Genomic DNA, 14465 nt, shown 5'->3' with positions numbered 1-14465 from the left:
TCCAAAGCCACATTTGATCTTTTACATTCATCTCTATTAATTTATTTTAAATTTTGAACTTAAAACTTTTTGTAGTTTATCACCACCAAGTTTTATTAAACTAAGAATTTCCTTAATTTACTCAACATTCTTTTTCTCAATTGTAGTCTATCCTGGCATGGAATGGCAACTTGAAACATGTCACTGCACTTTATACTTTAATAATCTATCTTCATACTTTTAAATCTTTAGTTAGACTCTAGAAATTTCTAGCAAATAGAAAACAACTGTTAAATAAATAATATAATGGAACAGCGGTAGAGACAAAAGACTTTATAATAGCTTTAGTGGGCAATTGCTTTACATATGAGTGTATTTACAAATGGCTATGTTTGCATCTGGCAAACTGAATTCAACCTATTTTTATAGAGCCAATATTTATATTAGTGTTTCATGAACATAGAATATAAATGAAAAAAATTAGGATTTTATTTTGCCACCATGAGTAAAGAATGATCGTGTACTTGTTTTTTTGTTTTTTTTATTAATTAATTTACTTAATTATTAAAGATTTCTGCCTCTTCCCCGCCACCACCTCCCATTCCCTCCCCCTCCCCCAATCAAGTCTTCCTTCCTCCTCAGCCCAAAGAGCAAGCAGGTTTCTCTGCCCTGTGGGAGGTCCAAGGACCACCCACCTCCATCCAGGTCTATTAAGGTGAGCATCCAAACTACCTGGGCTCCCACAAAGCCATTACATGCAATAGGATCAAGAACCCATTGCCATTGTTCTTCAGTTCTCAGTAGTCCTCATTGTCCATTATGTTCAGCGAGACCGGTTTTGTCCCATGCTTTTTCAGTCCCCGGCCAGCTGGCCTTGGTGAGTTCCCGATAGAACATCCCCATTGCCTCAGTGTGTGGGTGCACCCCTCGCAGTCCTGAGTTCCTTGCTCGTGCTCACTCTCCTTCTGTTCCTCCTTTGGATCGTGAGACTTCAGTCCAGTGCTCCAATGTTGGTCTCTGTCTCTGTCCTCTTTCATCGCCTGATGAAGGTTAATATTCAGGGGGATGCTTATATGTTTTTCTTTGGGTTCACCTTCTTATTTAGCTTCTCTAGAATCACGAATTATAGTCTCAATGTCCTTTATTTATGGCTAGAAACCAAATATGAGTGAGTACATCCCATGTTCCTCTTTTTGGGTCTGGCTTACCTCACTCAGGATAGTGTTTTCAATTTCCGTCCATTTGTATGCAAAATTCAAGAAGTCATTGTTTTTTACTGCTGAGTAGTACTCTAATATGTATATATTCCATACTTTCTTCATCCATTCTTCCATTGAAGTACATCTAGGTTGTTTCCAGGTTCTGGCTATTACAAACAATGCTGCTATGAACATAGTTGAGCATATACTTTTGTTGTATGTTTGGGCATCTCTTGGGTATATTCCCAATAGTGGTATTGCTGGGTCGAGAGGTAGGTTGAACCCGACTTTCCTGAGAAACCGCCACACTGCTTTCCAAAGTGGTTGCACAAGTTTGCATTCCCACCAGCAATGGATGAGAGTGCCCCTTTCTCCACAACCTCTCCAGCAGAGGCTATCATTGGTGCTTTTGATTTTAGCCATTCTGACAGGTGTAAGATGGTATCTTAATGTTGTCTTGATTTGCATTTCCCTGATTGCTAAGGAAGTTGAGCACGATCTTAAGTTTCTTTTGACCATTTGAACTTCTTCTGTCGAAAAGTCTCTGTTCAGCTCAGTGCCCCATTTTATAATTGGATTGATTAGCCTTTTACGGTCTAATTTCTTGAGTTCTTTGTATATTTTGGATATCAGACCTTTGTCAGTTGCGGGGTTGGTGAAGATCTTCTCCCAGTCAGTGGGTTGCCTTTCTGTCTTAGTGACAGTGTCCTTTGCTTTACAGAAGCTTCTCAGTCTCAGGAGGTCCCATTTATTCAATGATGTCCTTAGTGTTTGTGCTGCTGGGGTTATACGTAGGAAGTGTTCTCCTGTGCCCATGTGTTGTAGAGTACTTCCCACTTTCTCTTCTATCAGGTTCAGTGTGTTCAGACTGATATTGAGGTCTTTAATCCATTTGGACTTGAGTTTTGTGCATGGTGATAGATATGGATCTATTTTCATTCTTCTACAGATTGACTTCCAGTTCTGCCAGCACAATTTGTTGAAGATGCTCTCTTTTTTCCATTGTATACTTTTAGCTCCTTTATCGAAAATCAGGTGTTCATAGGTTTGTGGGCTAAAGTCAGGGTCTTCTATACTATTCCATTGGTCGACTTCTCTGTTTTTATGCCAGTACCAAGCCGTTTTCAGTACTGTAGCTCTGTAATAGAGTTTGAAGTCAGGGATGGTAATGCCTCCAGACGATCCTTTATTGTATAAGATTGTTTTGGCTATCCTGGGTTTTTTGTTTTTCCATATAAAGTTGATTATTGTCTTCTCCAGATCTGTGAAGAATTTTGATGGGATTTTGATGGGGATTGCGTTGAATCTATAGATTGCTTTTGGTAGAATTGCCATTTTTACTATGTTGATCCTCCCAATCCAAGAGCAAGGGAGGTCCTTCCATTTTCTGGTGTCCTCTTCAATTTCTTTCTTCAAAGACTTAAAGTTCTTGCCAAATAGATCTTTCACTTCCTTGGTCAGAGTTACCCCAAGGTATTTTATGCTATTTGTGGCTATCGTGAAAGGTGATGCTTCTCTGATTTCCCTCTCTGCTTCCTTATCCTTAGTGTATAGGAAGGCAACTGATTTTTTGGAGTTGATTTTGTATCCTGCCACATTACCAAAGGTGTTTATCAGCTGTAGGGGTTCTTTGGTAGAGTTTTTGGGGTCGCTTATGTATACTATCATATCATCTGCAAATAATGAAAGCTTAACTTCTTCCTTTCCAATACAAATCCCCTTGATCCCCTTATGTTGTCTTATTGCTATTGCTAGAAATTCAAGCACTATATTGAAGAGGTATGGAGAGAGTGGACATCCTTGTCATGTTCCTGATTTTAGTGGGATGGCTTTGAGTTTTTCTCCATTTAATTTAATGTTAGCTGTCGGCTTGCTGTAAATGGCTTTTATTATATTTAGGTATGACCCTTGTATCCCTAATCTCTCCAAGACCTTTATCATAAAGGAGTGTTGAATTTTGTCGAATGCTTTTTCAGCATCTAATGAAATGATCATATGGTTTTTTTCTTTCAGTTTATTTATATGGTTGATTACATTGATAGATTTGCGTATGTTGAACCAGCCCTGCATCTCTGGAATGAAGCCTACTTGATCATAATGGATAACTTTTCTAATGTGTTCTTGGATTCGGTTTGCCAGTATTTTATTGAGAATTTTTGCATCGATGTTCATGAGTGAGATAGGCCTGTAATTCTCTTTCTTGGTTGGGTCTTTGTGTGGTTTTGGTATCAGGGTAACTGTAGCTTCATAAAAGGAATTTGGCAATGACTCTTCTGTTTCTATATTGTGAAATACATTAAGAAGTATAGGTATTAGCTCTTCTTGGAAGTTCTGGTAGAATTCTGCATTGAAACCATCTGGCCCTGGGCTTTTTTTGGAAGGGAGATTTTTGATAACTATTTCTAATTCGTCGCGACTAACAGGTCTATTTAGATCGTTCACCTGGTCTTGGTTTAGGTTTGGTATATGGTACTTATCTAAAAAAGTGTCCATTTCTTTTGCATTTTCCAGTTTTGTGGCATACAGGCTTTTGTAGTAAGATCTAATGATTCTCTGAATTTCCTCTGTGTCTGCGGTTATGTCCCCCTTTTCATTTCTGATCTTATTTATTTGCGTGTTCTCTCTCTGTCGTTTAATTAGTTTGGATAGGGGTTTGTCAATCTTGTTGATTTTCTCCAAGAACCAACTTTTTGTTTCATTGATTCTTTGGACTGTTTTCTGTGTTTCTATTTTGTTGATTTCTGCCCTCAGTTTGATTATTTCCAGTCTTCCACTCCTCCTGGGCACGTCTGCTTCTTTTTTTTCTAGAGCTTTCAGGTGTGCTGTTAAGTCCCCAATGTATGCTTTCTCCGTTTTCTTTAAGTGGGCACTTAGTGCTATGAACTTTCCTCTTAGCACTACTTTCATCGTGTCCCATAGGTTTGAGTATGTTGTCTCTTTGTTTTCATTAAATTCAAGGAAGACTTTAATTTCTTTCTTTATTTCTTCCTTGACCCAGGTGTGGTTCAGTAGTTGACTGTTCAGTTTCCATGAGTTTGTCAGCTTCCTGGGGGTAGCTTTGTTGGTGGCTTCTAACTTTAATCCGTGGTGATCTGATAAGACACAGGTGGACACTGATATTTTTTTGTATCTGTGGAGGTTTCCTTTGTTTCCAAGTATGTGGTCAATTTTCGAGAAGGTTCCATGAGCTGCAGAGAAGAAGGTGTATTCTTTCCTATTTGGGTGGAGTGTTCTATAGATGTCTGTTAAGTCCATTTGATTCATTACCTCCAACAATTCTCTTAATTCTCTATTAGTTTTCTGTCTGATTGACCTGCCCATTGGTGAGAGAGGTGTGTTGAAGTCTCCTACTACTAGTGTGTGTGATTTGATGTCTGCCTTGAGTTTTAGCAATATTTCTTTTACATAAGTGGGTGCTTTTATATTAGGGGCATAGATATTCAGGATTGAGACTTCATCCTGCTGAATCGTTCCTGTTATGAGTATAAAGTGTCCCTGTCAATCTCTTCTGATTGATTTTAGTTTGAAGTCAGTTTTGTTAGAAATTAGTATGGCCACACCTGCTTGTTTCTTAGGTCCATTTGCTTGAAAAACCTTTTCCCAACCCTTTACTCTGAGTAGATGCCTGTCTTTGTGGTTGAGATGAGTTTCTTGCAAACAGCAGACTGTTGGATCCTGTTTTCGTATCCAATCTCTTAGCCTGTGCCTTTTTATTTTTGAATTGAGACCATTAATATTAAGTGATATTAATGACCAGTGGTTGTTAACTCCGGTTATTCTTACTGCTTTTGGTAGAAGAGTTTGTGTGTCTCCCTTCTTTGAGTTGTGCTGTTGAAGGGTCGCTAGATGCCTGGGTTATTGTAGGCAGTGTTGGCAATGTTGGATTCCTTGGGTTGTGATTTTCCTTCTATTACTTTCTCTAGGGCTGGATTTGTGGCAATGTATTGTTTAAATTTGTTCTTATCCTGGAATGTCTTGCTTTCTCCATTGATAGTGAACGATAGCTTGGCTGGGTATAGTAGTTTGGGTTTGCATCCATGGTCTCTTAGTTTCTGTAGTACCTCTATCCAGGACCTTCTGGCTTTCATGGTTTCCATAGAGAAGTCAGGTGTAAGTCTGATCGGTTTACCTTTATAAGTTACTTGGCCTTTTTCCTTTGCAGCTCTTAATATTCTTTCTTTAATCTGTATATTTTGTGTTTTGATTATTATATGGCGAGGGGACGTTTTTTTTTGATCCAGTCTGTTTGGTGTTCTGTATGCTTCTTGAATATTCAAAGGAATATCTTTATGTTGGGGAAGTTTTCTTCCATAATTTTGTTAAAAATGTTTTCTGGACCTTTGAGCTGTGCCTCTTCTCCTTCTTCTATCGCTATTATTCTTAGGTTTGGTCTTTTTATTGTGTCCCATATTTCCTGAATGTTTTGTTATGAGAATTTGTTGGTTTTGGTGTTTTCTTTGATCAGTCCGTTTATTTTCTCTATGTTGTCTTCAGAATCTGAGATTCTTTCTTCTATCTCTTGTATTCTATTGATTATGCTTGTTTCTGTAGTCTCTGCTCATTGACCTATATTTGCCATATCCAGCTGGTCCTCAGTTTGTGTTTTCTTCCTTGCTTCCATTTCAGTTTTCAATTCTTGGACTGTTTCCATTACCTGTTTGATCGTTTTTTCTTGGCTTCCCAGGGTATCATTTACGTATTTACTCATTTCTTCAAACTTTTTGTTATACTTCTCATCCATTTCTATGAGGGCGTTTTTTACATGTTGTTTAAGGGACTCTATTGCTTTCAAAAAGTCAGTTTTTTCCTCTTCTCCTGTGTTAGGGTGTTCAAGTCCTTGTGTTGTAAGATCATTGGGTTCTGGTGTTTTCATGTTGTTTTTCAGATTGTTGGGTGGATTCTTGCCTTGGCGTCTGCCCATCTCCTCTTACCGATGCTATCTATTGGGTTTGATTTAACTGTAGCGGGGCAATCTGCTCTCAGTGCAGGCTTCACTGTTTCTTGCCCGCACTATCCTGCATCCAGTGCCTCTGCCGCCCGGGCCTGCCTGCCGGTGCCTCCACCGCCCGGAACTGTCTGTGCGCCGGTGCTTCCGCCGCCCAGGCCTGCCTCCGGTGCCTCAGCCACCTGGGCTTGCCTGCGCGCCGGTGCTTCCGCCCAGGCCAGCCCGCCGGGCCCGACTGCCGGCGCCTCCGCCGCCCGGGCCTGCCCGCGCGCCGGTGCTTCCACCGCCCAGGCGTGCCTGCTGGTGCCTCCGCCACCAGGGCCTGCCTGCCGGTGCCTCCGCCGCCCGGAACTCTCTGTGCGCCGGTGCTTCCGCCGCCTAGGCCCGCCTGCCGATGCCTCCGCCACCTGGGCCTGCCTGCAGGTGCCTCTGCCACCCGGGCCTACCTGCGCGCCGGTGCCTCCGCCGCCCAGGCCTTCCTGCCGGGCCTGCGTGCCGGTGCCTCCACCGCCCGGAACTCAATAGTGTACTTGTTAATTTTTGTCAGCTTGACACCAACTATAGATAAACATCAGCTGAGAAATCCTCTCAACCAGATTGGTCTGTGAGCTTGTCTGTTAGACATTGCCTTGACTGATGATTAATGTAAGAGGGCTAAGCCCAGTATGGGTGGCCCCGACACCAGGAAGATGGTCCTGGGTTCTGTATGAAAGCTAAGTATCAAGGGAAACAACCCAGTAAGCAGTGTTTTTCTGGCTCCTGTCTCTGCTCCTGATTGAGATCTTGCCCTGACGTTTCTCAATGATAGACAATGATTGCAAAGTGTATGCCAAATAAACCTTTCTTTCCTAAGTTATTTTGATCAAGGTGTTTTATCACAGCAAAAGAAAGAAAACTAGTACGGACATAATTTGGTAATTTTCAAATGTCACCTCACACATTTTTTGTAACCATTCAGTATTAATTTTGAGCTATGGGTCTGTTGGAGCAGAATTTATGATTTAGCTGTCAATTTCTCACAGAGTCAATGAGGTAATGACCAATTTGATGGATTTTATTCATTTTTTTCTAGGTATTATGAGTCTTTTACAGCCTACTTTCTACCAGGTGGTGATCGAGATTTTTTTGTAAATCCTCAGTCTGGAGAACTCCCTCCATTTTACACAAAAGGAATTCTCATCGTTGTAGGATTTAAACCCAAAATGTACAGTAAGAAATATCAAGCAACACTTGTAATACAGGTAAGTTTAGAAAAACACAACTTTTAATTTTCAAAGCCACAAATTAGGTATGGAATTAAACAAAATAATTTAACACTAGGAGAAATTAAGTAATTACTTATAGTTCATATTATTAAAATATGGGAGACTAAATGTAAGATGATTTGTATAGTAACGTAGCATCTTCTTTTTTGCAAAGTACTTATTCAAGGACTTTATATTATTTAAAACATACCTTTAGTAAACATTGTTTAAAACATTGTCAAAATGCTGATGTAAAATAGAAAGTCATTTTTTAATTAAAAATACTTTGTAAATTAGGTTATTTTTGTAGAAGATAAAGTGTTTGTTTAGCTCAGAGTTGAAGTAAATACAGCTTTGAAAACTTATCGTATAAGAGAAGTGTCCTTATAGAATTTCATACATAATTTATAGGGAGAAAAAAGATAACTATTACTACAGTTTACTTTCTGTAGCATAAACATAAAGTACATGTTATCATTTTATAACCGTACAATTCCTGCTGCCAAAGAGATCCCTAAATGTTTGAATCAAATGGCAATTAATCACTGCCATTAACTGAAGAAAATGTTACTATTTTAATGAATACTAATAAAAATTTAGTTATTGTTTTGAGAGAGTTATTTTTCCATTGTTCTTAGATTCTATAGAATCTAAGATATCAGAAATAAAGCCTATTTTGCCTTGCTGCATATTCCTTATTACCCCACTATTATTTCATTGCATCGCTGATCTTAAAAATCATACACTGACTCCAAGTCCCAGTTTATTTCAACAACTTTTATACTTACTCTCATGTTGCAGTTCAAAAAATCAAGTCAATATCTAAATTAAAATTATTATTTATACTATTGTCATTTTTAAATATTTAGGTTAAGCCAGGTGGTGGTATCGCATGCCTTTAATCCCAGCACTTAGGAGGCAGAGGCAGGCGGATTTCCATGAGTTCGAGGCCAGCCTGGTCTACAAGAGCTAGTTCCAGTACAGCTAGGACTGTAACACAGAGAAACCCTGTCTCAAAAAAAATATAGGTTAAGTATTAAATCAGTAGTTACAACAATATTGTCTTCATTCTACTTCACTCAGAAATAGGAATAATTTAAAAGAATATTTTTAGTTGATCTTGCCTAGACAAACCTCAGCAATCATGTTCTCATGCTTTTAATTTTTCATTCAACTAAGTCATTTTTAGAATGATTAAAACCTATTGTTTTCCAATCCGGAAACAGGACAAATAGCATTAGCTTTGATAGGAGGAAGTTAAGTTGTTCCATTTATTTTATCAAAAGTAGTGATCCTGAGGAGTAGAAAATCTATTCAGTTTTCTCAAGTGACTATGAAAAAAAAACGTGGTGAATACTAGAGCTGGCAGATGGCTCAACTGGTAAAATATATGTTATGCAAACATGACGAACTGAATTTCTAGCCCCAGAATGCTCAGGATTTATGACTGTGGCATATATGTGCAGCCCCACTGTAAAAATGAGCACTGGAGCTCCTTATCCAGTCAGCCTAATCTAATTACTTGGTTCTAGATTCATTGAGCAATCCTGGCTCAGTAAATAAGGTAGAGTAGGTGCAAGCAGTGATGATATTTGATGCCAATCTCTGGCTTCCACATACATGTACACACAAGCACAGGTATCTGCACACATGTGCACATATTTACACATATACTACACAAACTCAAAATGCCTTGATAACTATCGTAACTATATAACTTGAAATATATGATGTATTATGGTTTCTGTTATAACTATAGACACAAACAAATATAAATATATATATATTATATTATTTCTAAAGAAATCTTTTCATTAGCAGGAAACAACAGGAAATGACATTCCAAATATGTATTTTGTGTGTGTGTGTGTGTGTTTCATTGGAAGAAGATCCTTGAAGTAGAATTTAAATTTAAGTAGCCTATGTGTTACATGATACAAGGAAATAAATACAGGAAGGGAAGTACTTGAAATACAGAAGGAATGGAAATCAATAAAATCATTCACCACAGTGAGAAACTGAAAATTAATCCCATGAGGGATCTCGAGAAAATAATGTAGAATTTACACCTTGAAAAATTCATAACCAAGATGGGCAGGAATATTGATGTTTTACATACCACTTTATATCATTCCAATTATTGCCTGAGGATTGGACTCAGAGATGGTTAAGGATTCAATGCCAGCTGAAACACCTGGAGTTTCTGGGGAGGAGAAATCGAAGAGTTGCAAACACTAGCTATTGGAAATTGCATCAGACTTTCACTCAAATGAAAACACCAGAGAAGTGTAGGTGGCCATAGACCATATATGTTAGTGGATGACTACCAATTTTTTTTATGTTAGAAATTGCCCTTAGCAGCATCTGTCGTCCATTCAGGAAGATAGTTGTCTTCAGTTTCTTTTCTTTTTTTTTTTTTTTTTTTTTTTTTTATTATATATTTTTTTTTATTCTTTTTTAATTAAAATTTCCAACTGCTCCCCGTTTCCCATTTCCCTCCCCTCCTCCCACACATTGCCCCCTCCCCCCTCTCCCCTCCCCTATCCCCACTCCTCTTCTCCTCCCCCCAGTCCATTCCCCCTCCCTCTCGCTACTGAAGAGCAGTCCAAATTCCCTGCCCTACAGGAAGACCAAGGTCCTCCCACTTCCATCCAGGCCCAGGAAGGTGAGCATCAAAACAGGCTAAGCTCCCACAAAGCCAGTTCATGTATTAGGATCGAAACCTAGTGCCATTGTCCTTGGCTTCTCATCAGCCTTCATTGTCCGCCATGTTCAGAGAGTCCAGTTTCAACCCATGCTTATTCAGTCCCAGACCAGCTGGCCTTGGAGAGCTCCCAATAGATCAGTTCCACTGTCACTGTGGGTGGGTGCACGCCTCGTGGTCCTGATTTCCTTGCTCATGTTCTCCCTCCTTCTGTTCTTCATTTGGACCTTAAGAGCTCAGACGGTTGATCCAAATTGGGTCTCTGTCTCTCTCTCGATCCATCGCCAGATGAAAGTTCCTGTGCCATTCTCCTTGGCCTCTCGTCAGCTCTCATTGTCCGCCACATTCCGAGAGTCCGGTTTTATCCCATGTTTTTTTCAGTAGCAGTCCAGCTGACCTTGGTGAGCTCCCAATAGATCGGCCCCACTGTCTCAGTGGTTGGGTGCACCCCTCATGGTCCTGACTTCCTTGTTCATGTTCTCTCTCCTTCTGCTCCTCATTATAACCTTGGGAGCTCAGTCCGGTGCTCCAGTGTGGGTCTCTGGCTCTATCTCCATCCATCGCTAGATGAAGGTTCTATGGCGATATGCAAGATATTCATCAGTAAGATTATAGGATAGGTTCATTTCAGGTTCCCTATCCTCAGGTGCCCCAATGAACTAACTGGGGACATTGCCCTGGGCATCTGGTAGCCATTCCAAGTTCAAGTCTCTTGTCACCCCTTAGGTGGCTCCCTTACCTAAGGTATGAGTTTCCCTGCTCCTCTATCCAACCTTTCTTTATCCCCATTCACCCCGATTCCCCCAGTTCCCCTCATCCTCTCCTTCACACTTTTCTCTCCCCATCACCCCTCATCCCCATCCCACCCCACCCCCAAGATTCCAATTTTTTGCCCATCAGTCATGACTATTTCCCATAGCTGGGAGGATATCTATATGTTTTCCCTTGGGTTTACCCTCTTGTTTAGCTTCTTTAGGATCACAAATTATAGACTCAGTGGCCCCTATCCATGGCTAGAAACCAATTATGAGTGAGTACATCCCATGTTCTTCTTTTTGGGTCTGGGTTACCTCACTAAGGATCGTATTTTCTATTTCCATCCATTTGCATGCAAAATTCGAGAAGTCATTGTTTTTTACCGCAGAGTAGTACTCTAATGTGTATATATTCCACACTTTCTTCATCCATTCTTCCATTGAAGGGCATCTAGGTTGCTTCCAGGTTCTGGCTATTACAAATAATGCTGCTATGAACATAGTTGGACAAATGCTTTTGTCATATGATAGGGCATCTCTTGGGTATATTCCCAAGAGTGGTATTGCTGGGTCCAGGGGTAGGTTGATCCCAATTTTTCTGAGAAACCGCCACACTGATTTCCAAAGTGGTTGCACAAGTTTGCAGTCCCACCAGCAATGGATGAGGGTACCCCTTTCTCCACAACCTCTCCAGCAAAGGCTATCCTTGGTGTTTTTGATTTTAGCCATTCTGACAGGTGTAAGATGATATCTCAAAGTTGTTTTGATTTGCATTTCTCTGATCGCTAAGGAGGTTGAGCATGACCTTAAGTATCTTTTGGCCATTTGAACTTCTTCTGTTGAGAATTCTCTGTTCAGTTCAGTGCCCCATTTTTTAATTGGGTTAATTATCCTTTTAAAGTCTAGTTTCTTGAGTTCTTTATATATTTTGGAGATCAGACCTTTGTCTGTTGCGGGGTTGGTGAAGATCTTCTCCCAGTCAGTAGGCTGCCTTTTTGTCTTAATGACAGTGTCCTTTGCTTTACAGAAGCTTCTCAGTTTCAGGAGGTCCCATTTATTCAATGTTGTCCTTAATGTCTGTGCTGCTGGGGTTATACATAGGAAGCGATCTCCAGTGCCCATATGTTGTAGGGTACTTCCCATTTTCTCTTCTATCAGGTTCAGTGTGTTCAGATTGATATTGAGGTCTTTGATCCATTTGGACTTGAGTTTTGTGCATGGTGATAGATATGGGTCTATTTTCATTCTTCTACAGGTTGACATCCAATTGTGCCAGCACCATTTGTTGAAGATGCTTTCTTTCTTCCATTGTATACTTTTAGCTCCTTTATCAAAAATCAGTTGTTCATAGGTTTGTGGGTTAAAATCCGGGTCTTCTATACGATTCCATTGGTCGACTTCTGTTTTTATGCCAGTACCACGCTGTTTTCATTACTGTAGCTCTGTAATAGAGTTTGAAGTCAGGGATGGTAATGCCTCCAGAAGTTCCTTTATTGTATAAGATTGTTTTGGCTATCCTGGGTTTTTTGTTTCTCCATATAAAGTTGATTATTGTCCTTTCAAGATCTGTGAAGAATTTTGACGGGATTTTAATGGGGATTGCATTGAATCTATAAATTGCCCTTGGTAGAATTGCCATTTTTACTATGTTGATTCTCCCAATCCAAGAGCAAGGGAGATCCTTCCATTTTCTGGTATCCTCTTCAATTTCTTTCTTCAATGCCTTAAAGTTTTTGTCAAATAGATCTTTCACTTCCTTGGTTAGAGTTACCCCAAGATATTTTATGCTGTTTGTGGCTATCGTGAAAGGTGATGATTCTCTTATTTCTCTCTCTGCTTCCAGATCCTTTGTGTATAAGAGGGCGACTGATTTTTTGGAGTTGATCTTGTATCCTGCCACATTACTAAAGGCGTTTATCAGCTGTAGGAGTTCTTTGGAGGAGTTTTTGGGGTCGCTCATGTACACTATCATATCATCTGCAAATAATGCAAGTTTAACTTCTTCCTTTCCAATTTGAATCCCCTTTATCCCCTTATGTTGTCTTATTGCTATTGCTAAAACTTCGAGAACTATATTGAAGAGGTATGGAGAGAGTGGACAGCCTTGGCGTGTTCCTGATTTTAGTGGGATGGCTTTAAGTTTCTCTCCATTTAATTTGATATTAGCTGTCGGCTTGCAGTATATAGCTTTAATTATATTTAGGTATGACCCTTGTATCCCTAATCTCTCCAAGACTTTTATCATAAAGGGATGTTGAATTTTGTCAAATGCTTTTTCAGCATCTAATGAAACGATCATATGGTTTTTTTCTTTCAGTTTATTTATATGATGGATTACATTGATAGATTTGCGTATGTTAAACCAGCCCTGCATCTCTGGTATGAAGCCTACTTGATCATAATGGATAATTTTTCTAATGTGTTCTTGGATTCGGTTTGCCAGAATTTTGTTGAGGATTTTTGCGTCGATGTTCATGAGTGAGATTGGCCTGTAATTCTCTTTCTTGGTTGTGTCTTTGTGTGGTTTTGGTATCAGAGTTACTGTAGCTTCATAAAAGGAATTTGGCAATGACTCTTCTGTTTCTATATTGTGAAATACATTAAGGAGAATAGGTATTAGGTCTTCTTGGAAGTTCTGGTAGAATTCTGCATTGAAACCATCTGGTCCTGGACTTTTTTTGGAAGGGAGGTTTTTGATAGCAGCTTCTAATTCTTCACGACTAACCGGTCTATTTAGGTTGTTCACCTGGTCCTGGTTTAACTTTGGTAAATGGTATTTATCTAAAAAAGCGTCCATTTCTTTTACATTTTCCAGTTTTGTGGCATACAGGCCTTTGTAGTAAGATCTAATGATTCTCTGAATTTCCTCTGTGTCTGTGGTTATGTCTCCCTTTTCATTTCTGATCTTATTAATTTGCAAATTCTCTCTCTGCCGTTTGATTAGTTTGGATAGGGGTTTATCAATCTTGTTGATTTTCTCCAGGAACCAGCTTTTTGATTCATTGATTCTTTCAATTGTTTTCTGTGTCTCTATTTTGTTGATTTCAGCCCTCAGTTTGATTATTTCCAGTCTTCTACCCCTTCTAGGTGAGTCTGCTTCTTTTTTTTCTAGAGCTTTCAGGTGGGCTGTTAAGTCTCCAATGTGTGCTTTCTCTGTTTTCTTTAAGTGGGCATTTAGTGCTATGAACTTTCCTCTCAGAACTGCTTTCATAGTGTCCCATAGGTTTGAGTATGTTGTTTCTTTATTTTCATTGTCTTCAAGGAAGACTTTAATTTCTTTCTTTATTTCTTCCTTAATCCAGGAATGGTTCAGTAGTTGACTATTCAGTTTCCATGAGTTTGTAGGCTTTCTGGGGGTAGCATTGTTGCAGAATTCTAGCTTTAATCCATGGTGATCTGATAAGATACAGGTGGTTATTAATATTTTTTTGTAACTGTGGATGTTTGCTTTGTTACCGAGTATGTGGTCGATTTTTGAGAAGGTTCCATGAGCTGCAGAGAAGAAGGTATATTCTTTCCTATTTGGGTGGAATATTCTATAGATGTCTGTTAAGTCCATTTGATTCATTACCTCCATTAATTCTCTTATTTCTCTGTTAGGTTTCTGTCTACTTGACCTGTCCATTGGTGAGAGAGGAG

General features: G+C 39.5%; 1 protein-coding gene across 1 annotated transcript in view; it reads left to right on the top strand.

Annotated features, from left to right (window-relative positions):
• Positions 1 to 14465, top strand: part of Cfap47 (cilia and flagella associated protein 47) — a 307853-nt gene that overhangs the window by 288617 nt on the left and 4771 nt on the right. The window contains 1 exon segment of the mRNA XM_057760135.1: positions 7196 to 7364. Coding sequence (XP_057616118.1) covers positions 7196 to 7364 — 169 coding nt within the window.

The sequence above is a fragment of the Chionomys nivalis genome, chromosome X (genome assembly GCF_950005125.1).
Source record: "Chionomys nivalis chromosome X, mChiNiv1.1, whole genome shotgun sequence".
Taxonomy (NCBI): Eukaryota; Metazoa; Chordata; class Mammalia; order Rodentia; family Cricetidae; genus Chionomys; species Chionomys nivalis.
The sequence above is the reverse complement of the archived record's forward strand: the minus strand, read 5'-3'. Positions and strand labels throughout refer to the sequence as shown.